This window comes from Artemia franciscana, chromosome 9 (genome assembly GCF_032884065.1).
Source record: "Artemia franciscana chromosome 9, ASM3288406v1, whole genome shotgun sequence".
NCBI lineage: Eukaryota > Metazoa > Arthropoda > Branchiopoda > Anostraca > Artemiidae > Artemia > Artemia franciscana.
In genome coordinates this window covers 9,107,857-9,132,619 of record NC_088871.1, presented here as the reverse complement: position 1 = coordinate 9,132,619, position 24,763 = coordinate 9,107,857, and the positions used below count along the sequence as shown (strand labels likewise).

Here is a 24,763-nt window from a genome sequence, read left to right as displayed (position 1 = left end):
TTAAATTGGAGGGAAGGGTGTAGTTCTACTCATGATTATCATTCATAAAGTTTAGAATTGAAATAAAAATAATAAGAATCTATCCAAGCACATCTTCCTTTTATATCTCCCCCATCGATTGAAGATAACTAAATTACTTTACGCTTTCGAATTTGCGTTGCCCGGAGTAAATCTCTCTAGATTATTAGCAAAAGTGGCACGATTTCTCCATTTGCTTCAAGGCATTCTAAAACAAAATTTTAGCCTCTTTTTTACCCTTTCACCTTGTTCTTCATAAAGAAGTGTTAGGAGTTTTGAGAGACAAACGTCTTCTTTTCTCTCTACAAAATAAATAGTGTGAGCTTAGCAGATGGTTAAACAAGATTGACATGATGTTGAAATTCTTAATTTATTTTTAAATGTCGAAATATTTTCAAAGACTATTTTGGGAGTTTACAGAAAAAATTGGAAGATGTTTTGACTCGTAAATTGAAAATGCAAACATAGTATATTGAAGAGTTAGCAATTCTGCATGTTTATCTTTACACTGTTTTTACCTCATTCTTGAGTACATCCTATGTTATTTCACGTTAACTCAACCTAATTAATTACCAAATTGGTAAGTTGGTAATTTACTAAAGCATACTGGATTGTATGTAGAAAACATAGGTTCACCTAGAAACGCTGCTTGACGAAATTTAGGGACTTTTGTTGAATCTTACTGAAGATAGCAGTGGAAAATTTTTCGGAAAGGTTAGGTTTGCATCCCAGCCCCCAAAAAAAGCAAACCAAAAAGTTGGATGCTAATTGAAGCGTTTCTTCCCTTAAACATTTTGACTGGGAAACAAAAATACAAATAGCAAATATAGCAAAAAATGCAAAAATGAAATAAAAATCTTAAAAGTTGCAAGATTTTTTCCATATTTTCTTCTTCCTTTTATAGTATTCCAATGGGCTGCCCACTTCCTGCCATCTGGTGTACATCTCAGAACGCCACATGTGCCGCACAGTTCCACCGCATTTGGCACAGTTTGCATTTCAGTGAAATCTAATTAAATTCTTGAATTGGGAAAGATTTTGTTGACAAAATTGACATGAAAATTGTGCAATTAGTTCCAACTCGCTTGGAACGCGCTACCTGGTGTACATGATTTCTGAAAGTGGGCAACCCTTGCAGTAGTTTAAGTTTAAGGATTAAAATTTCACCTTTTTTATGGAAAGTATATATATTTATATATATATATATATATATATATATATATATATATATATATATATATATATATATATATATATATATATATATATATATATATATATATATATATATATATATATAAATAACGACGAAGACCACACTGCCTTTCCATCACAAACACCAAAAACAAGAAGAACAATAGGGGATCTTTTCAGACAATGGGAAACAAATTAGAATGACTATTTCGGCCCTATGTACAAGGGCCGTCCTCAGCAATACAAATAAGAAGAAACAACTTACGAGAGGCAAAAATCAATAAAACTAAAATGAGCAGTTTTTCAAAACAGTCCCAGCATCCTTACCTCAGCGAGGTTCAACCAGGACTGAAAAATAAATTGTTATGAAACGAGGCAATTCAATGAAATGAAATGAAATGATTTAAAAACAGGTTTTTAATGCCAGCCTAGCTTTTTTCGCTGCTGATCTTATAGGTCTATTTGTGACAGGTTCTGTGTTAATATCTATTGGTTTTTTAAAATATTTTGTAAGGTCATTTTTAATTAAATTTGTGTATAAAGCATTCAGTGAATATTCTTCTAAATCCCTATTTAAGGAAATATTATTACTAATCTTAAGTCTGATTTCAATTGCTTCTCGAACTACTTGCTTTATGCCTAAATCATTGCTAATAAGGGCGGACTCTTCAATAAGTATTTTTTGGCTAGGATTTTCGAAAACATGGCTACTTAAAGCAGAATCAAAAGAAACAGAAGTAATATTATTAGAATTCAGATCTTTGGTGATATCATCTTTATGTTTGTTGTAGGCGTTTCTCGAAATTCTGATGGGTTCTCCCTACATAGAATTTGCCACAGTCGCATGGTATTTGATAGACATCTCTTTGGCGAGTAACTGGAGTCTTATCTTTACCAGAATTTAGAAGATTTATGATTTTCAAATTATTGGTAAATACAACATACAGATTATTTTGTGTGCATACTTTTTTTTAAGATTTCTAGTGATTTTTGGGATATATGGGAGGTAAATTATGTTTTAGGGCTTATCGGGATTTTCACATGGTAAATAATCGTTGATTTTATGGGATCAACGATAATTTACCATGTGAAAATCCCGATAAGCCCACAAAACATAATTTACCTCCCATATATCCCAAAAAATCACTAGAAATCTTAAAAAAAGTATGCACACAAAATAATCTGTATGTTGTATTTACCAATAATTTGAAAATTTAAGTAGCCATGTTTTCGAAAATCCTAGCCACAAAATACTTTTTGAAGAATCCGCCATTATTAGCAATAATCTAGGCATAAAGCAAGTAGTTCGAGAAGCAGTTGAAATCAGACTTAAGATTAATAATAATATTTCCTTAAATAGGGATTTAGGAGAATATTCACTGAATGCTTTATACACAAATTTAATTAAAAATGACCTTACAAAATATTTAAAAAAAAACAATAGATACTAACACAGAACCTGTCACAAATAGACCTATAAGATCAGCAGCGAAAAGGCCAGGCTGGCATTAAAAACCTGTTTTTAAATCATTTCATTTCATTGAATTGAATTGCCTCGTTTCATAACAATTTATTTTACAATCCTGGTGAACTTCGCTGAGGTAAGGATGCTGGGACTATTTTGAAAAACTGTTCATTTTAGTTTTATTGGTTTTATCCTCTCGTAACTTGTTTTTTTCTTATTTGTATTGCTGAGGACGGCCCTTGGATATAGGGCCGAAATATTCATTCTTATTTGTTTCCCACTGTCTTAAAAAATTCCCTATTGTTCTTCTTGTTTTGGTGTTTGTATATATATATATATATATATATATATATATATATATATATATATATATATATATATATATATATATATATATATATATATATATATATATATATATATATATATATATATATATATATATATATATATATATATATATATATATATATATATATATATATATATATATATATATATATATCGAACCAAACAGTAGCACTCAACTCTTCAAAATCATAATTTCCGCAATAATTAGCTCCCTAGAAGAGGTCTCCAAGATACCTGGGATCTGTGGCTCATCCCCGCCCCCAAAAAAAGAAGAAATGGCTATCTCTTTAACTCATCCCCATTGTCCCCACAAAGGGGGCAAGCACACATAACTCTGGACCATCTTCAACATAAGAATCTCAGTGTCATACAATTTGCTCATATGTGCAACCAACACTTAAGCGTCCATTACAGTAGGTTTACTCACAAGTAAAATCTTAGAGTACATGACTCCTCAACACCAGTAAGCCAATAACAGAAAAGTCTATTCTAGAGATGAGGCTCCTTCTTTAGATACATATTCAAAATACCTATCGAAAATAAAGTACCTACCATTGATTGATAGTTAGATACCAGATGGAATTCGCATAGCAACGTTACAAGGTCATTTTCCCTTGACGAGAATTTAACGTCTTTTGTCAAAACGGATTTGTACAAATCAGCTGGGGTGACTTGAAAAGGACCTAGGGAAATTTTTCGAAAAAGTCAAATTTGCACCCCCAACCCCTCAATAAAGTTAGCTCTAGTGATTGGTTCGATCCATTTTCTTGTCTACTATTATCATTATTTTGAAAACATTTAGAAGCTTTATCTAAATAACTTTAAACTGGAGGTTTTCACATTGCAATTTTGTTTGTCACATCTAGGATGCCAAAGAAAAAAATAAGATCGTTTTGCCAACTGCTTCTTCATACTTTTACTGCTATTCAAGAACTAATAGTAACTTACTGCAGGAATAATCTATCTGACGCCAACATAGCTGCATACACTCCTCCTCCATCCTAATCCACGCAAAGCTTAACTCTTTACCCCCTCCCATAAAGTTTGCATTTCCTTTAAATCCTTGCTTATAACCTCTTCCCCCTCCCTATTCGGGAATGATCTGCCTTTCGCTCGGCCCTAAATGGATGGCCAACATTTTTTTGGAAAGGTCAGATGTGCATCCCAACCCCTCAAAAAAGCAAGCTCTATTGATTGATTCCATCGATCTTCTCGTATCTTATTTATTGTTTTTATTCTTTTTGAAGATATTTAGAAGATATACAAACACGGCTTTAAACTAGAAGTTTTCATATTGGCATTATTTGTCTCATCTTGGATACAAAACGCATCTAAATTTATTTATATTAAACACATACAAAATGCATCTAAATTTGTTTATATTCATTTTTGGTACGTTTTTAAGAATCGGACAAATATTTCTGGGGGGGAGTGGGCTCAAACCCCCTAATTCCTCCTGGATACGGTCTTGATTACCGTGGCTTACAATACTCTATTCTTAGTATGCATGCTTATCCTCCTATTCTTTTTAACATAATAACCTGATATCTATATAATAAATGTTCTCGTAACTTCCAAACTAAGCTTCTTGATAACAATAAAAAAGACCCGAAACATATTTTTTTTTCAACTTCTCTGTAAATTCGGGTGTGTAACATAAACCCTATTGATTTACTGCACCTCTTTTTCCTCACCCAGAAGACTACTTTAGATAAATTTGGTCTTTCTCTACACTGTGGTTTAGTACATGACAGAGGGATGGGACATGCAGTTAAATTAGTACTGATAAATAGAGGACTAATTAAAAGAATTAAAATGAAAACTGAAATCAACATTGTAATTTATTAATTTTTTTTGTTGCAGGTTAGAACTTTATTTGTCAGTGGTCTACCAATGGACGCAAAACCAAGAGAGTTGTATCTACTATTTAGGGGATATGAGGTAAATTCAAAGCTTATTGTTGTCAAATATGTTTAAGGTACTCCAAATCGCCTCGGTTTGGGTCCAGTGGGTATGTCCCTTCCTTGTTTTTTCAAGAAATTTCAGAAAAGTCTTAGAAACGGGATGCTAGAATAAAAAACCAAGTCATTATATTTTATTCGAAAGGGTTATATTATAATTGTGGGTCAAACGTGTATTTTCTTGGGAGGAGGGGTCTGTATTTCTAATAATTATTATTTATTATGAGAGAAATCGAGAAATTTTTGAAATTTGAAATTTTGATGTACGAGTATGACCTAAAAGGACAAAAATGTTAACATAATATTGTTGAAGGAAGTAGATTCACATGAATAAAACCAATTATAGACTTAGCTTGTATTATATAGGTTTTTATAGACATACATTTATGAACATAATTCATTATATATTTATAGCATAATGCATAACATAATGTACTATTATGACATAATAGACTTAGCGTTATTTTAAATATAGTGTTAAGGGAAATAGTTTCCCATACCAATTATAATAGACTTATGCTTGCCAACAGGAATTGGGAATTGTTTCAAATTACTTCCATGAAATGTTAAAGCTATATAAATGGAAAATATAAATTTTTGCCCCACCCACCTCTCATCATAAAATCGTCTTGGACATGCGATATCTATGTGTGTATACATGTCGGGGCAATTCTAGTGTTAATTTAAGTAAATCTGCCCTAAACAGGAGCGTAGCTCAAAATTTTCCTAATGGGGAAATAGCTAGTGAAATAAATTTCATGCAACCATTGCATTTATTTTCATGAAATTAATATTCCATATTACTGTTTTAGAGGAGGCCTCAAAAATCCAAGTAAACTTACTCATTGCCCCCAACAAGTATTCGTAAATAATAAATAAGTGAATAAATAAATAATAATAATTGAATAATAAATTAATAAGTAAATAGTATATTATAAGTAAATAATAAGTAAAAAATAATTGAAAAATAATATAAGTAAATATATAGTATAAATAAAAAATAAGTGATAATAACTAATTAATATGTAAATAAGTAATAGTAATAATAAGTAAGTAATAAGTAAAATAATAAGTAAATAATAAGCAATAAATAACTTCAAGAAGTAAAACATAAAATGTTTAAGGCTACTTTATTGCTTCTTTTCCCTCCTTTTAATCCTGTTTCCTAAGGTGCTTAAGTATATTCTTTAGAAGACATCCCCTAGGGACTGGATCTAAAACTTGAGAAACGACGGATATAAAGAAGAGAATTTTTCACGTCTCTAAATGGTGGAAATACTGTCCTTTTAAACGTGGGATGAAACAAGTTCAAGCTATTTTATAGCTCTAACATTTGTAATCTAAGTTTTAGTGCAAATGTGTTTCAAACCTAGGTTGCTAGCTTTAAGCATAAATGCATTACTTTTTTGTTCATGAAATTTCAGAGCCTATATACGGTTCACACAATAGACCTGCTAAATACCAAACAGGGGTACAAATTGGGTGGGGGTAGGGGGTATCAATTGTACCACCACTATATTTTGAGATAATTCTTTTTTTTTGACATTTTCATTCAAAATCGCCAAGCAGGCCGAAATAATGGCTGTTTTCTAGCTGAGAAATAACTTTAGACCCAACTTATATAGGTGGTTCATTATATAACTGAAATATATGAAAGAAACTGCAAAAATCTCATGGTCATTAGAGGGAAAATATTCTGTCAGTTGAAAACTCAGATGCCGAGAATTGCCAAGAAAAGGGAAAATACACTTGAATTTATTTTTCCAGTGCCATATATAGTGGTTGTATATATTTTAGATATAAATTTTCTATGTATATAACCCACACACTCACACACACACACACACACACACACACACACATATATATATATATATATATATATATATATATATATATATATATATATATATATATATATATATATATATATATATATATATATATATATATATATATATATAAATGCGCTTCAAGTTCTATTGATGCGCAGATCCTGTGGTTTAGAATACAAAAATACTGTTCTTTCCTTTTATTCTAAAAAGCAAATTTCCGCTTTTGGCATTTGCTTTAAATTTTCGAACTCTAAGGGACTTCTGTGCTTAATCCTTACTTCCGGCCCCAAGGCACTTTAAAGCTGATATTCGCACCCATCCTTTGCACTGGTAATCTGAAACCATCATTTATAAGGAAAGCCCATCATTTATACGTCATCATATCATTATACATCATATATTACCATCATTTATAAGGAAATCATTTATAAATCATTATAAGGAAATTTATAAGATTTTTTCAAGAATTAATTCTTAGTTCTCAGTATGTATAGCCTACACTTATTTTATTTATCGCAAATATTTATTTGAAAGGTGTCATTTCTTGGACGCCCAGATTAAAAAAAAAAAAAGAAAAAAAAAAGGCGAAGTATGTAAATGATCCAGAAAATCATTTGATAAATTGTAAAAGTTTCGAGATTTAGGAGTGTCACGAGCCCGAAGCCCCGCCCACCCTGTATGCTTCTATGCTCCACTCCACTAGGATCCTGGATCCACTCTTTTGATCCCCTGTAATAGCAAAGAATAGTCAATCATAAATCTTTGAATCATTTTTGGGCTTGAGCCAATTGCTTTCAAATGGCTCACAGAACTGATAGACTATTTGAATTTCCGTTACTCTGTGCCTATCTACCTTTGTTCTGCCCTCAGGAGGATGATAGACTATCATCGAAAAGTGACATTAATCATTTTCACACAATTCTAAAAAGTTAAGCCTACTTTACCTCTCACAGAGACTATCAGCCTTGGCTTTATTCTAATTAGCTATGGCTTGGCTCAAGTCTTTATTCACTTTCACAGAGTTGATAAAATTCAGAAAAATTCCGAGTTTCAAAAATGTCCACCAAGTTTATCGTATTTTTATTTTAAAAAAGATAAAATTTTTAGCCTTATAGGAATCGTAGGAATAACTTCCTAGAAATTATGCTACATTAATTCTCTTTTTTTACTATACTACAATTGCAGGATACCTTGTTGGGCTGTACTGCTTAACATTAATCATTCACATACTTGTGGTATGCACGTCGAACTTATCAGTAAATCCCAAATTTGTGGAAAATGTCATTTTTCTGCATTTTTAAGAATAAATTTTTATTTGCTTATTTTACAATATAACTTTGAAAAAGGGTATATTATTTTAGTTATTTTTTTGTATATCGAGTACGGTATTTCAGAATGAGTTATATTGTGACTCATGAATGCTACAAAATCAGAAAAATAGAAAAATATTTGCCTTATTTCAGTCAGTTAGTAAGGACCGTTTCTGAATAAGAAGGATTTCTTTGGATTATATAAAAAATTTAGAGCATAAAATAAATTTTTAAGGTACGTCTAAGCAAGATTTTATATAAAACAAGTATACTCCTACTATATCTTTTTAGGAAAAAGGAGAATAAAATACATTTTAAAAAGATAGATCCAGACTTGAGTTTTTTCTCGGAGGGGGGCGAATGTAGACTTTGCCGTTCCCTGCCGCACCATCAGTACTGTAAATATTGCAGTTTTTCCCAAAAAATATTATAATCTAAACTATCCCCCCCAGGTTCACCGCCCAGGGTGCTAAACCCCCAGAGATTTGACCCTTTAAAAAGATCAGAAATTTAAAAATATTTCCAAAAACCAAGCATAACAGATTGGAACAATCGGTAGAACTTGCTAAGTTAGGTAGAGACAAGTTTGATGTAAATAAGTAATTAGGTAATGGGTAATTAGTAATTAGTAATAGGTGTAATTAGTAATTACACCTATGTAATTACTAGTAATTAGTAATTAGTAATAATTGTAATTAGGTAATTAGGTATGTAATACCAATTGAATTGCTGTAGCCATAGGACGTACATAAGGGAGGGGAGGGGTGTTTGATCCAAGCCCTTCGAAATCCTATATTTTTGTGCTAATTTATTGTCACTGCCCTCTATGAAGGACTAGAAAATGTCTGTTAGATTCGACCTAAATCATTCAAAGATATATTCTGACACTGTTTTGTACTTTCTAGGGCTACGAAAATTCACAATTAAAAATCACAAGTAAAAACGGAAAAACATCGTCCCCAGTTGGTTTTGTCACATTCACAACTAGGGCTGGAGCAGACATGGCAAAGCAGGACCTACAGGTAAGTGAACTTGGGCTGTTAAATAATAAAGCCTTGTTTTAATCTGGTGTTGTGCAGACCAAGTATAAGATGAATCAACCAACTAGCACTACACATATACCGTAAAAGCGCTAGCGCTATACATATACCGATAAAGTTTCACGGGTTCATTTCCTTTCCTGTTTGTCTATAAAACGCGAATTGAAAATTCAGCTTAAGACCTGGTTTTAGAATGGGATTAAAATGAAATAGTATTGACAAGCCTGTATCCGGAATAGGGGGGTTTGACCCCCCCCCCACAAAATGATTTCTGACTCGTAAAAAATGTAAAAATGAATATAAACAAATTTTTGATGCGTTTCTTTAAAGGTTTTTACCCCTTCCCTAAAAATACATTTTTCCCTCCCCCCCCCTCCAGAAAAAATTCTAGATACGGCAATGGGTACAGATACGACACGACTCTATAAGGCAGGAAGGAATATGTTTTATAATAGTTTGAATGACAATTGAAAATTCAGCTTAAGACCTGGTTTTAGAATGGGATTAAAATAAAATAGTATTGACAAGGCCGTATCCGGGGGAGGAGGGTTTAGGGGGTTTGACGCCTCCTCTCCCCCCTCCGAAAAGGTTTCCGACTCGTAGAAAACGTAAAAAATGAATATAAACAAAAATTTTTGATGCGTTTCTTTAAAGGTTTTTACCCCCTCCCCAAAAAAAATCTTTTTTACCCTCCCCCTAGAAAAAATTGTGGATACGGCCCTGGGTACAGGAACGACACGGTTCTATACGGCAGGAAGGAATATGTTTTATAAAAGTTCGAATGACATTGCTGAATAAAATCTTGGGCTAAACCTTGGTTTCTAACTCGCAGATTGATGTTGTAAGGTGAATTCCCGGCCATACCCATAAAGGACACATTGCTATGCCATTTTCCTAGCAGACTGCATAGAAACGGTCAATTCCACTTCTTATCAGAGAAAGAATAGTCTGTAAATATAATTCATATTTGATTGCCTTCGAAAAAATAATCGTGAACAGACATACATTGTTTTTCAACTCTCGATGACGATTTGAAATAGCCGAAAAAGTTGCTGTCGATTTTAGACGCCGCCTTCACATAAACCAAACTAAGCCTCTCTATACGTGCACTGCACGTTTAAGTCTTAGAAAACAAGCTCTTCAAAAAGCTTCCTAATTTCAGAGTAAACCGTAAGGGGTGTACACGATTCGCCGGGCTTAGAATTTTACCCATCTTCAAGATGTAAGTTAAAAAGCCTTGAGAGAGGGTAGTCGATAAACGTTGCTGAGCATTAGAAGCCGTAAATGGCAGCGACAAGTACTGTATGAGAAGCGATCCGGCAAATAAGAGGTACCCAGACTGCCGATAAGAACTCAAGGCTTTGCTAGGTTTTAATAGACTAATTCGGTATTGGTCAATTGAACGTCAAATAGTGACAAACTTTTCCCGGTTATTGAGTTCCGATCTAGGATGAACAAGAGGCTGTTTGCCAGTGGCTTTAACTGATGAAGGTTAACTAGAAAATCATGAGAAAACTACGTTTCGGATATAACAATGTCAAGCGAGTTAGACTGTGACGAAGAGGATGTATGTCATCATTATAACAACAACAGATGGACCAAAAACTGATCATATGCCAATATTAGAGATGGAGTCACTTTTTATAATGACAAGAAGTCAGGAAATGCTTTGAGAATACTTCATTATTTGTAATTCTCAATTTTTGCGTTACAACTACGAAACCAACTAGTAACTACAGCGAAAAACTCCAAAACCGGTTTTCAGTTTTCATGTCTCAAGTAAATATTAAATAAAAAAACTAGTTTTTTTAACTGAAAGTAAGAAGCGACATTAACACTTGAAACGAACAGAAATTACTCCGTATATGAAATGGGTTGTCCCCTCCTCAGCGCCTCGCTCTTTAGGCTAAAGTTTTTAATTGTTTTAAAAAGTAGAACTGTGGCAAAGAGTCAAACTTTAGCGTAAAGAGCGAGGGATTGCAGAGGGGACAACCCATTTCATTTCTGTTCGTTTTAAGTTTGAATGTCGCTCCTTACTTTCAGTTAAAAAAACTAGCTTTTTTATTTGATTTCTGAACGTTTTTGAATTACTACATGTTTGATTTTGGCTCTCCGCACATAAATTATTAAAATGAAATTTGCATATTAATTCTTTTTTTGGCTAAATGGCTTTCTCTTAGTTTTGATCAGATAATTTTGAGAAATAAGGGGTGGGGAAGGAGGCCTAGTTGCCCTCCAATTTTTCGGTTACTTAAAAAGGCAACTAGAACCTTAAATTTTTAACGAACGTTTTTATTTGTAAAAAATATAATTAACTTAAGAATTAACTTACGTAACAAACCTTTATATTCTTATATTTTTATTATGTATATGAGGGGGTTTGTATGACAAAGACTAAATTTGATAAAACTTATATTTAAAATCAGCATGAAAATCCGATTCTTTTTATGTGTCTTTTAGCATCAAAATTCCGTTTTTTACAGTTTCGTTTACTATTGAGCCGGGTCGCTCCTTACTACAGTTCGTTACCACGAACTGTTTGATTCGCCATGTAACATCTTTTGCTTTACCGCGGTCAAGCTACTACCGTCATGTTGAACTCCCAGGATGCATAGTTAATCATTAATGAACCACTAAATATACCAAAATTACTATTTGAATGTTTTACACGTTAATTTGTTTGCTTTGAATTTAAATTCATTTTGTTAACAGACCTCAAAACCAAGGCCGTATCCAGGGGGGTGAGAGGTTTGACCTCCCCTTGAAATGTTTTTCCGACTCATAAAAAACTTAACAAAGATGAATATAAACACAATTTTGATGCGTTAAAAGTTTTTTATACCCCCTCTCAAAAAAAAATCTTGTATACGTTTGTGCTCAAAACTCTGGTATTGTTAGTTCAAGCCAAAAGTCACGTCTAAACGCTCTGAGGCCGCTTGTGGCTCGTGAGCCGCGCCTTTGACATCGCTCTACTGAAGAAAGAGGAGGAGCACAATAATTCAATCTTTGGAATACTTGAGAAAATTAGTGAAAAATAATTTGTTAGTTAAGAAAGAATTCAATAGACTGCCAACAATAATAATTATGACAATAATATTAACAATAGCACTAAACAAAGTAAAACCTTCTAACCACCTAAATATTCACACATTTTAAACACTGAATTTTTTGTCATACAAATTATTCAGAAAATTAATATCTATATTGATAAAAGAGAACATCAATCTGGTTGTTGTCACCCATTTGTTTTATCTGGACGATAAATACTTCAAAATATAAAATTTCTTACTTAAAGTAGTCGGCCTAATCCGAATCCGAATATATTAGTATTCATTATAGTTTTCGGAGTTTGTTCTAGAGTAACCAATGTCAAAACAGCTCATTGTAGATTCTTTTATAATTAAATAAAAAAACAAGTTTTTTTAACTGAAAGTAAGGAGCAATATTAAAACTTAAAACGAACAGAAATTACTTCGTATATGATAAGGGATGCTTCCTCATCAACGCCCCGCTCTTTACGCTAAAGTTTGACTCTTTCTCTCAACTCTTATTTTTAAAACAGTAAAAAACTTTAGCGTAAAGAGCGGGGCGTTGATGAGGAAGCAGCCTCTTTCATATACGAAGTAATTTCTGTTCGTTTTAAGTTTTAATGTCGTTCCTTACTTTCATTTAAAAAAACTTGTTTTTTTTTATTTAATTTCAGAACGTTTTTGAATCAATGCATGTTTTGATTTTGGTTCTCCGCAGAGGAATAATTAAAACGAAATTTGCATTTTCTTTTTTTTTTTTTTTTTTTTTTGGCTAAATGCCTTTCTCATAGTTTTGATCGAATGATTTTGAGAAAAAAGGAGCGGGGGAGGAAGCCTAGTTGCCCTCCGATTTTTTGGTACAAGAACTTTTAATTTTTTACGAAAGTTTTTATTAGTAAAAGATATACGTAACTTATAAATTAGCTTACGTAACGAACTTTTGTATTCTCATGTTTTTATTACATGCATGAGGGGTTCACCCCCTCGTCAGTACCTCGCTCTTTACGCTAAAGCTTAAATTTTGTCCCAATTCATTGAGAATGACCCCTGAATCACAAAAGCCGTAGAATAAATAGTTGAAATTACTAAAAATACTTTAGCGTAAAGAGCGAGGTATTAGGAGGAGGTGAGCCCCTCATATGCGTGATAATTTCTGTTCGTTTTAAGTTTTAATGCTGCTCCTTACTTCCAGTTGAAAAAAAAAACCTTTTCATATTTATTTTTTCATTTTTTTTTAAATAATGCTAGAAAATCCTGCGCTCCCTTCATGGGAATTTTCTTCCCCCATGACAAATTCCTCCAAGGAAAGTTCCCCCAACATATCCCCCTTTTCTTAACCCCTCCCCTCAACCAAAACATCCCCATGAAAACGTCTATACACTTCCCAATAACCATTACTATATTTAAGCACTGGTCAAAGTTTGGAACTTGTAACCCCTCCCACGGGGACTGTGGGGGAGTAAGTCGTTCTCAAAGACATAGTTATAAGGTTTTTCGACTACACTGAATAAAATGGCTATCTCAGAATTTTGATCCGTTTACTTTTTTGATCCGTCGTTAATTAAAATAATTAGCGTGGGAGGGGGCCTAGGTGCCCTCCAATTTTTATGGTCACTTAAAAGGGCACTGGAACTTTTCATTTCAGTTAGAATGAGCCCTCTCGCAACATTCTAGGACCACTGGGTCGACACGATCACCCTTGGGGTAAAATAACAAACAAAAAAAAAAACAAAAAACAAACAAACAAATAAACACGCATCAGTGATCTGCCTTCCGGCAAAAAATACAAAATTCCACTTTTTTGTAGATAGGAGCTTGAAACTTCTACAATATGGTTCTCTGATACGCTGAATCTGATGGTGTGATTTTCGTTAAGGTTCTATTGCTTTTAGGGGGTGTTTCCCCTACTTTCTAAAATAAGGCAAATTTTCCCAGGCTCGTAACTTTCGATGGGTAAGACTAAACTTGATGATATATATATATATATATATATATATATATATATATATATATATATATATATATATATATATATATATATATATATATATATATATATAAAATCAGCATTAAAATACGATTCTTTTGATGTAGCTATTGGTATCAAAATTCCATTTTTTAGAGTTTTGGTTACTATTGAGCCGGGTCGCTCCTTACTACAGTTTGTTACTACGAACTGTTTGATATGTTTTTTTTATAATTTTTACACTAGGAATTTGTATGCGACTATAATTGTTTATTATTGTCATAATTATAGTTATTATTATGTTTATTTTAGCTGTATTATAATATTGTCTATTATAAAATTGATAACATCTTTATTATTGTTTTTTAAGATTTTACAAATTATGATTATATATAAATATAACTATGTTGGAACATATTTGTTTTAGTTTATTTATTAAAAAATTGTAATAAAGTAGTATATTTTAAGAGATAATTTCGAAGACCACACTGCCTTTCCATGACGAAAATATAACAGTTCAAAATAGGGATGAAACCTTTTAATCGACAGTGAAACAAATATAAAATATAAAAAAAAATTATATTTTTTTCACTATCGATTAAAAGATTTCATCCCTATTTTGAAGCTATTTATTATTTATTATATATTTATATATTCTTATTTTATTTATTATTATATATTTATTTATATTTATTATATTTTTATATATGTTTTTATTTATTATTTTTATATTTATTATATATTTTAAAAACAACAAAATACCATTCTTAGAAAAATCGAGCAACTTCCGAAATTTAATATTTGCCAACCATCTTCTATATTTCCATACAAAATATGACTTGAATAGAAAATGGGGAATCAATGTGTCATCTGGCCTATTTACAAGAGGAAGAATAAATTGGGGAAGCATTGGCGGAATTGCTTATCTTATTTTATGACATTTCTATTGCTGTATAACGATCCTGCTTAGAATTCATGGGAAAACTCCGGAACGCCATTTTGGGAAGGGTTAATAGGAGGGGATTTAAAATTTTAATAAATACCTCGAAAAGAGAAACATTTATTATACTGTAGTAAAGCAGTGTTTTCTTACCTTCGTATAATGAATTCGAACTCTTTGAAAAAGGTATAATCATTTTTTAAATACTGGTTTAGGGTCGGGTTTTGAGGGAATGCCACTCTATTCACTCTCTCTACATGAGAGTGGAGTTTGTCTCCTGTTTTGAAAATATATCATGAGCAGAACGATAAATCATGCAGAACATATAATTTTGTGTATTGCCTTCACAATACACCGTAGATCCTTTCAAGCTAGTATGAGATTTTACATTCGTTATGTGATCTTACGTAGCAAATTTTGTCCTTAGCGTACACAGTGCATGAGAAGTGCATTTGCATTTACGTAGTGCAGTAGAGTAGCATTTACGTAGTGCAGTGCAGTGCATTTACGTAGAAGTAAAATCACTCTGCAAAGAATTTCTGGTAACGCAAGTTATGTAAGGGTTGGAAAACTCAACATAGTAGCAAAGAAAGGGAGTCTCTGGATGAGACTCCCTTTCAGTTTCGAATTAAAAGATTCGAAACGGAATCCGTAAACTTTTCCTTGAAAACCTTTCAAGCTTGATCAGAGCTTGAATCTTCATTGCCATGTAAATTTGTTTTTATATTTGAATAGTTTATAATGATGATTTTATGACGATTATAATGGTTGTATATTCTTTGTGTTAACCTAGTGTGAAAGTAAAGATAGTTCGAGTAAACTTGAATCCTGCATAGAATTTTTGGTACGTAATCTTATGATACGCTTTGGAAAAGCCAACATAGCAACCCGAAAAGGGTATTTCTGGATGAACAATTAGTAAATTTGAAAAAGAATTAGCAAAGTTTTTCTTGAAAATCGTTTAACCAGAGCGACAAAAAGAAGTTCCTGATAAAGTGAAATGATATTCAAAATTTAATAATAGCCACCCACCTTCTAAATTTCCATAAAAAATATGATTTGAATAGAGAATAGAGGATCAATGCGTCATCCCGTGTATTTGCATTAAGAATAAATTTGGGAAGTATTGGTGGAATTGCTTATCTTGTTTTGTGACATTTCTATTACTATGTTATGACCTCACTTAAAATTCATGGAAAATCAGCATCTTATCTGTAATCTTATTTGGAGCGCCATTTTGGATAAGATCAATGGAGGGGTGTTTGAAAATTCAAAATGACATGTAAAAAAGGGATTTTCCTATTAAAAGGGAATGAAGCGATATTTTGACTTTTCGAAACAGTCATTACATTCTTATCACTTTTCGAGGGACGGTTCTAAGGAAACCCTGTCCTCTCCAAACCCAAAAGCATAGTCTCTGCAAATAATAGAATATTGCTTTTTTTCTGGATTTCTTAAAAAGTAAAGTTTGTTCTCCCTTGGAATTCCTAGAAAGTTAGCATTAAATGTACCTTTCTTCAATATTTGAATTCTGCCACGATCTACATTTCTTGATCGGTGTGAGGGGGAGGGTTTTTTCCAAGTAATATGGTCAATTATTTTTCCTAAAATTTTATTTAAATTTAAAATTGTATGTTGTTGCAAAAGATTGTACAAATAATGTACTATGGATTGTGAAAACAATCTGGTTCTTTGATTTGGCTTAGTGGAAACTTCTACAAACAACGTATATCTTTAAGAAAAATTAAATAAAAAAATCGAGTTTTTTTAACTGAAAGTAAGGAGCGACATTAAAACTTAAAACGCACAGAAATTACTTCGTATATGAAAGAGGCTGCTTCCTCATCAACGCCCCGCTCTTTACGCTAAAGTTTGACTCTTTCTCTCAATTCTTCTTTTTAAAACAGTAAAAAACTTTAGCGTAAAGAGCGGGGCGTTGATGAGGAAGCAGCCTCTTTCATATACGAAGTAATTTCTGTGCGTTTTAAGTTTTAATGTCGCTCCTTACTTTCAGTTAAAAAAACTCGTTTTTTTTATTTAATTTCTGAACGTTTTTGAATCAATGCATGTTTTGATTTTGGCTCTCCGCAGAGGAATAATCAAAACGGAATTTTGCATTTTTTTTGGGGGGGGGGGGGCTAAATGGCTTTCTCATAATTTTGATCGAATGATTTTGAGAAAAAAAGAGGGGGGGGTCGAAGCCTAGTTGCCCTCCGATTTTTTGGTTAATTAAAAAGGCAACTAGAACTTTTAATTTTTTACGAATCTTTTTATTGGTAAAAGATTTACGTAACTTATAAATTAGCTTACGTAAAGAACTTTTGTATTCTCATGTTTTTATTACATATATGAGGGGATTCGCCCCATCGTCAGTACCTCGCTCTTTACACTAAAGCTTAAATTTTATCCCAATTCATTAAGAATGACCCCTGAATCACAAAAGCCGTAGAATAAATAGTTGAAATTACTAAAAATACTTTAGCGTAAAGAGCTAGGTATCATAAGGAGGTGAGCCCCTTATATGGGTAATAATTTCTGTTTGTTTTAAGTTTTATTGCTGTTCCTTACTTCCAGGTGAAAAAGCTTTTTCACATTTATTTTTTAATTTTTTTTTTTAAATAATGCTAGTAAATCCTGCTCTCCCTTCATGAAAGTTTTCTTCTCCCATGACAAATTCTCGATGGAAAGTTCCCCCAGCATATCCCCCTCTTCTCAACCCCTCCCCCCAACCAAAAAAAATCCTCCTGAAAACGCCTGTATACTTCCCAATAACCATTACTATATGTAAGCACAGGTCAAAGTTTGTAACTTGTTGCCCCTCCCACGGGGACTGTGGGGGAGTAAGTCGTCCCCAAAGACATAGTTATAAGGTTTTTCGACTACGCTGAATAAAATGGCTATCTCAGAATTTTGATCCGTTGACTTTGGGAAATAAATTAGCGTGGGAGGGGGCCTAGGTGCCCTCCAATTTTTTTGGTCACTTAAAAAGGGCACTAGAACTTTTCATTTCCGTTAGAATGAGCTTTCTTGCAACATTCTAGGACAACTGGGTCGATACGATCACCCCTGGGGAAAAAAAAACAAAAACAAAAAAACAAAAAAACAAAAAAAACAAATAAACACGCATCCGTGATCTGCCTTCTGGCAAAAAATGCAAAATTCCACATTTTTGTAGATAGGAGCTCGAAACTTCTACAATAGGGTTCTCTGATACGCTGAATCTGATGGTGTGATTTTCGTTAAGATTCTATGACTTTTAGGGGGTGTTTCCCCCTATTTTCTAAAATAACGCAAATTTTCTCAGGCTCGTAACTTTTGATGGGTAAGACTAAACTTGATGAAACTTATATATTTAAAACAAGCATTAAAATGCGATTCTTTTGATATAGCTATTGGTATCAAAATTCCATTTTTTAGAGTTTTGGTTACTATTGAGCCGGGTCGCTCCTTACTACAGTTCGTTACCACGAACTGTTTGATAGGTAAAGCCGCGAATTACATTTTTAACGAAAAGACCTCCATATGCACATATTTAGTTTTTGGCATTAGCTGGCGCTAAATTTAAAAAAATGAAACATGGTTGGAGAAAAAACTAAAAAGGTAGTTGTATTAAGTGAGACAACTATGAAAGCGTAGTTTTATTAGGTGTCAACATATTGTTAATATTTTAATTTTTATGGACGAAAAGCTCTGTCAAGTTTAGTTAATTAGTTTTGATTATTTATGTTAAAGTTCTTGCGTAGTAATACTGGCGGAAATGTGGTGCTACCCCAAAAACCTCATAATTTTAAAACAGAAAAATTAAAATATAAGAAAACAACTGTTTTCAGACGTGGATAGACTTCCATGGCAGAGGTAGCTTTAGGGGGGACAGAGGAAGCACTTGTCCCAGTCACAGACATTTTTAGGGGTGCAAAATTTCAAATAAAATAATCTGACGGTTATAATCATTTTGTAATTTTTCTATTTTATTTTTATTAAAATAAAGGAGAGGGTGCAGATGGCAATAAGCAAAATGGATCGAAAATTTTCATTTTTCCCATATCTTCACCATCATTCCTTGAAAATAAAGTGAGCAGACCGAATTTAATTGATGGGATATTCTGTGTTCAAATTTTTAATAAATGAAAATATTGTTAAAATTCGTCCTGAAAATTTTGGGGAGACGAGGGGGAGGCGGGGAGTAATCAAGAATTTTCCCTGGGCACAAGAGGGGCAATAAATCGTCCCAGGCGCAGAAATCTTAGGGGTGCCAAATTTCAAATAAATAATCTGACGATTTTAATCATTTTGTAATTTTCGAATTTGTTTTTATTAAAATAAAGTAGAGGACGTAGTTGGTAGTAAGTATAATCAAAATGAATAGAAAATTTTAATTTTTCCCATATCTTCACCGCCAGTCCTTGAAAAAAAAGTAAGCAGACCGAATTTAATGTATTTTATATTTTTGGGATATTATGAGTTAAATGTTAAATAAATGAGAATTTTGTTAAAATTTGCCCTAAAAATTTTTGGGAAGGCAAGGGGGGGGGGGAGATAATCCAATTTTTTCCCGGACAAAATAGAGGCAAGAACTGCCACTGATCTTTGCAGTAAAAAATGTTTTTATTTTGAATTTCTTGGTACTTTAAATAATTATCAAGTTAATTTGAAAGTGTTCAAGAAATAAATTGAAAACTTTTATTTTTAACTTCATTTTAGCTTTACTTAGGAAACCTACAAGATATTAAATTGGAAGATTTTTAATTGAAGTACATTGTCTAAGAAGTTAATAAATTTACCAAAATGATTCAATCACACCATCAGATTCAGAGCATCAGAAGACCCTACTGTTGAAGCTTCAAGCTCTTATCTTAAAAAATGTCTTTTTTTTTTTTTTTTTTTTGTCAGAAGACAGATTATGGATACGTGCTTACTTTTTTTTTCCAGGGGTGATCGTATCGACCCAGTGGTCCTAGAATGTTGCGAAAGGTCTCATTCTAACGGAAATTTAAAGTTCTAGTGGCCTTTTAAGTGACCAAAAAATAGGAGGGTAGCTACGCCCCCGCCCACGCACATGTTTTCCCCATGTCATCGGATAAGAATTTCGAGATAGCCATCCTGTTCACCTTAGTCGAAAACCTAACAAATATATCTTAGGGGACTTAGGTTTGAGGTGGGGTGGATGGGGGAAGGGGCTTACGTGAAAGGATCTTTCCATAGAGGAATTTATCATGAGGGAAGAGAATTTCCATGAAGGGGGCGCAAGATTTCCTAGCATTATTAAAAAAAAAACAATGATAAAATGACAAAAAAAAAATTCACCTGGAAGTAATGAGTAGCATTAAAACTTAAAGCTAGGATAGAATATTACGTATATAAGGAAGTTCGTCTCCTCCACAATACCTTGCTCTTGACGCTAAAGTATTTTTAGTAATTTTAACTATTTATTCTACGGCCTTTGTGATTCGGGGGTCATTCTTAGAGATTTGGGATAAAATTCAAGCTTTAGTGTAAAGAGCGAGGTATTGCCGAGGGGGGAAACCACATCATATACGTAATAAAAACACAAATGTAGAAGTTCGTTACGCAAGTTAATTCTGGTACCTATGTTTATTACTAACAAAAAAGTTCGTAGAAAAAATAAAAAAGGTAGTTGCATTTTTAAGTAGCCAAAAATTGGAGAGCAAAAAGCCTCTCCCCCCACTCCTTTTTATCAAAATCGTCCGATCAAAACTATGAGAAAGCCATTTATAAGAATAATAATATGCAAATTTTGTTTTAATTATTCATGTGCGGTGAGCCAAAATCTAAACATGCATTAATTCAGAAACGTTCAGAAATTAAAAAAAAAACAAGTTTTTCAACTGCAAGTAAAGAGCGAAATTAAAACTTAAAACGAACAGAAATTATTCCATATATGAAAGGGGTTGTCCTCTCCGCAACGTCTCGCTCTTTACGCTAAAGTTTCTTTATTGTTTTAAAAAGTAGAGTTGTGACAGAGTCAAACTTTAGCATCAAGAGCGGGGTGTTGCGGAGGAGACAACCCCTTTCATATACGGAATAATTCCTGTTCGTTTTAAGTTTTAATGTCGCTCCTTACTTGCAGTTAAAAAACTTGCTTTTTTATTTAATTTTAGAAAGGGGCCAAGTCTATTTCATGCTATCGTCATTCCATTGAGGGGGGTTGAGAACCTTTTGTAGCTGCTTTAATACAATCAAGTTCAATGTTTTTTTCTGTCTGGAGTTGGGCTAATCGATGCTTTTCGAGGATTCTTTGAGCTAATCGGATAGAATTTTGTCATTGTGCCTATAATGTAGTGGTGTCCAACGGAAAACTCAATTACACTCTCCGCTGCTTCGAGATCGATTGGATTAGGATAGCACTCTCAGTGAGAAAAATACGCCTCGGGAAACCCAAGAAGATATAATGTAACAATTAGCCTCCCCGGTTAGAAATAATTTATCATTAATGCCCCGAAACTTTCATCTTACTTTACAAATTTGCTTCATCATTTATTTACTTTGTCCACAATCGTTGTCATTAAAGACTACCAAAGGGAAGAAAAAGGAGGGAACAGGGAAAGGGGGAAGGAGGAAATGAAGGAAGAAAAGGAGGAAAGTAGGGAAGAGGAATTGTGTCTTTACAATCTTATCAAACAGAAATTGACCCTGGAAGGGCTAGAGAGAGAAATGAGAGAATGTAACATGCTTGTAGAAAAGAAGGGGTATGTGATAAAATAATTTATCATTAATGCCCCGAAACTTTCATCTTACTTTACGAATTTGCTTCATCATTTATCTACTTTGTCCGCAATCGTTGTCATTAAAGACTACCAAAAGGAAGAAAAAGGAGGGAACAGGGAAAGGGGGGAGGAGGAAATGAAGGAAGAAAAGGAGGAAAGTAGGGAAGAGGAATTGTCTCTTTACAATCTTATCAAACAGAAATTGACCCTGGAAGGGCTGGAGAGAGAAATGAGAGTATGTAACATGCTTGTAGAAAAGAAGGGGTATGTGTAAAATTGTCCCTAAAAAATTCAGGCTTATGCAAATCATGTCATAAAAACTACCAGTACTTGTTAATTATCCAGATCATACCCAAGAAGTGGAGTTAGGTTAATCTATTGAAATCTACCAAAAGTGATGAAAATATAATACTTTAATAATAAAATTATGGGAACTACAGCAGCAAATTATGGAAAACAGGCCGTCGAGAACGCACTATATTAAATATCTAAACTAACCCTTATCCCTAACCACATCTGTATATGGAATGTTTAATTAAAATATACCCACATCGGAGTTTTTGTCCCTTACAACAAGCGAATCATAAACGATTGCAGAGAGGCAAACCGGCTTTTGTCAGATCTTACAGAGCAAAATTCTTGAGTGTGTCCTGAATAAATAACAGATACCAAACTACCGCTGTTATTATAAACTAGTCATTGCATTCCCATGCTTCATAAGACCAGCACAAATGAACTTCCTTCACCTTTATTTCAATCTGTTCAAAGATTCATTCTTTACTCCTTCCCATGGATTTTCAGCCTCCCTTAAACATTTTCGTATGGCTTCTTTCATCTCCCTCGGAGACGCCACTGCCAAATTTTCCATCAGCCCAAGATGGATGACCAAAAGGCTCAGTTTGGCTATTTATCATCCTTCGCCGCAGACCATGACCTACCCTGGACCATCGTAGTCCAGAATTTTCTATTCACTGGAAAAAAGAACTTTGAGTTTTGATATTTGAAAAGATCTTGAATATAAGTTAAGTGAGAAACAATTAAATCTGAAGCGTATTTTCCACGTCCTTCCTTTGATGACTACCTATAGGGTAAAAATTACCTTATTAGACGATTAATTTGGCTAGTCCAAATTGTTGCTGATTTTTTGAATATTATAGGCCGAAGAAGATAGAAGGAATGAACGAAAAGCTCACAAAAAAGAAGAGACAAACCGATTTTTAGACAGAGAGACGCGAGCTTCTTAACCTTTCTTTCTTTATAGCCCTAAAAACTCGGGTCAAACCACAGTCTTCGAACAGGTTGATATACGCTCAGTCGAACAAGTTAGCGTTTTATAAAAACAATAGTTTTTGCTGCCATAGCTTAAACTCCATTTATACCTATCAAGATCCAAGCTATTCAAAATATTTATAAAAAAATATTCTGATCTGTGGTGAAGCTTAAATAGACTTGTCCTATCTGCTCTACAAAATTTCCTCGTAAATTTTTCTTTTTCAAAAAAAACTATATATGATTAATAATTGTCCCAAGTTCTGTAAAAAATGCCTTCCTTCAACACTCCAACATTATTACACTGTATTGTTAAGCTATTCCCGTAAGCCTTCTCCAATTCTCTATGAGTTTCATGGGGGATGGGAATACGTACCTTAAATATTGACAAAATGAAAGCAGATGAAGTAGTATCTTTACCGTTTTCGACTAATTCGCCTGTGGTGATTCAATAGGCGACATGTTTCATTTTTCTCAAATGGGGTGCCGTATCTTCGGAGTTTCAGAAGTTTTATTTAATTTTTTTAAAGCATTATAGCTCTTTCCCTTTTCTCACTTTTAGAAACCAGTCTTTCGATTACAATAATGCATCATAGTTCTTTCCCTTTTCTCACCCTTAGAATTCAGTCTTTTGGTATTCAATTTGTCTTATCAGACGTTTTTATTCGTTCTTTTTATTCGTTCTTTTTATTCGTACCCTATCTTTGGAGTTTCAGAAGTTTTATTTTATTTTATTTTTTTGATTTATTATAGCTCTTTCCCTTTTCTCACCTTTAGAAATCAGTCTTTAGGTTTTCAATTCGTCTTATCGTATCTTTTTATTCGTTCTTCTGATCTTAAGCTTAACATGGCATTTACTATTCTTTTAAAAACTTCCTTTTTGGAAAGCTTTTTTTTCATTAATTCCCGTTCGTTTTGATTCAAGTTTCAAGTTTTTCAAAATTTCCTTTTTCAAAATAGTTTTTGTTTCAAAATAAACAAATACAGCAACTAATACAATTTAATATTTGATACAAATATGATATTTATACATATTTGTACATGATATTATATATGTATATATTATATATGATTATATGTGTATGATATTATGTATGATATTATATATATATAGATTATATATGATATTACATATTATATATGATATTATATATGATATTATACATATTTGTATACATATTTGATATATATATAATACTAGCTGTTGGGGTGGCGCTTCGCGCCACCCCAACACCTAGTTGGTGGGGTGCTCCGCACCCCCCCCAAAACCCCCCGTGCGCGTAAGTCGTTACGCGCCATATTAGTTACGCGCCATTGTAGTTGTGTCCCTGTGTCCCACCTGTGAATAGATATATATATATATATATATATATATATATATATATATATATATATATATATATATATATATATATATATATATATATATATATATATATATATATATATATATATATATATATATATATATATATATATATATATATATATATATGTTTTTAACTACGTAAAACATGCGAATATACAACATTCTTCGCTGTCCCATTGTCTGTGCATATAAATAGATTGTCAGGTTTACTGACTCTTGAACATGCAACATATAATTGTCCATGGGAAAAACAATCCGCATTCAGATCTATGCCTCATTATTCTAATGATG

At 32.8% G+C, this 24,763-nt stretch overlaps 1 protein-coding gene across 4 annotated transcripts in view; it reads left to right on the top strand.

Annotated features, from left to right (window-relative positions):
- The window catches only part of LOC136030963 (protein couch potato-like), a 191,778-nt gene that overhangs the window by 93,884 nt on the left and 73,131 nt on the right, over positions 1-24,763 (top strand). For all 4 annotated transcript variants that reach the window (XR_010618401.1, XR_010618400.1, XM_065710108.1 and 1 more), the window contains exons 3-4: positions 4,892-4,969; positions 9,040-9,156. Coding sequence is in view for 2 of the 4 variants with exons in the window: in XM_065710108.1 (XP_065566180.1) it covers positions 4,892-4,969; positions 9,040-9,156 (195 nt within the window). In the remaining 2 variants the exon portion in view is untranslated. The remainder of the gene's footprint in view (positions 1-4,891; positions 4,970-9,039; positions 9,157-24,763) is intronic.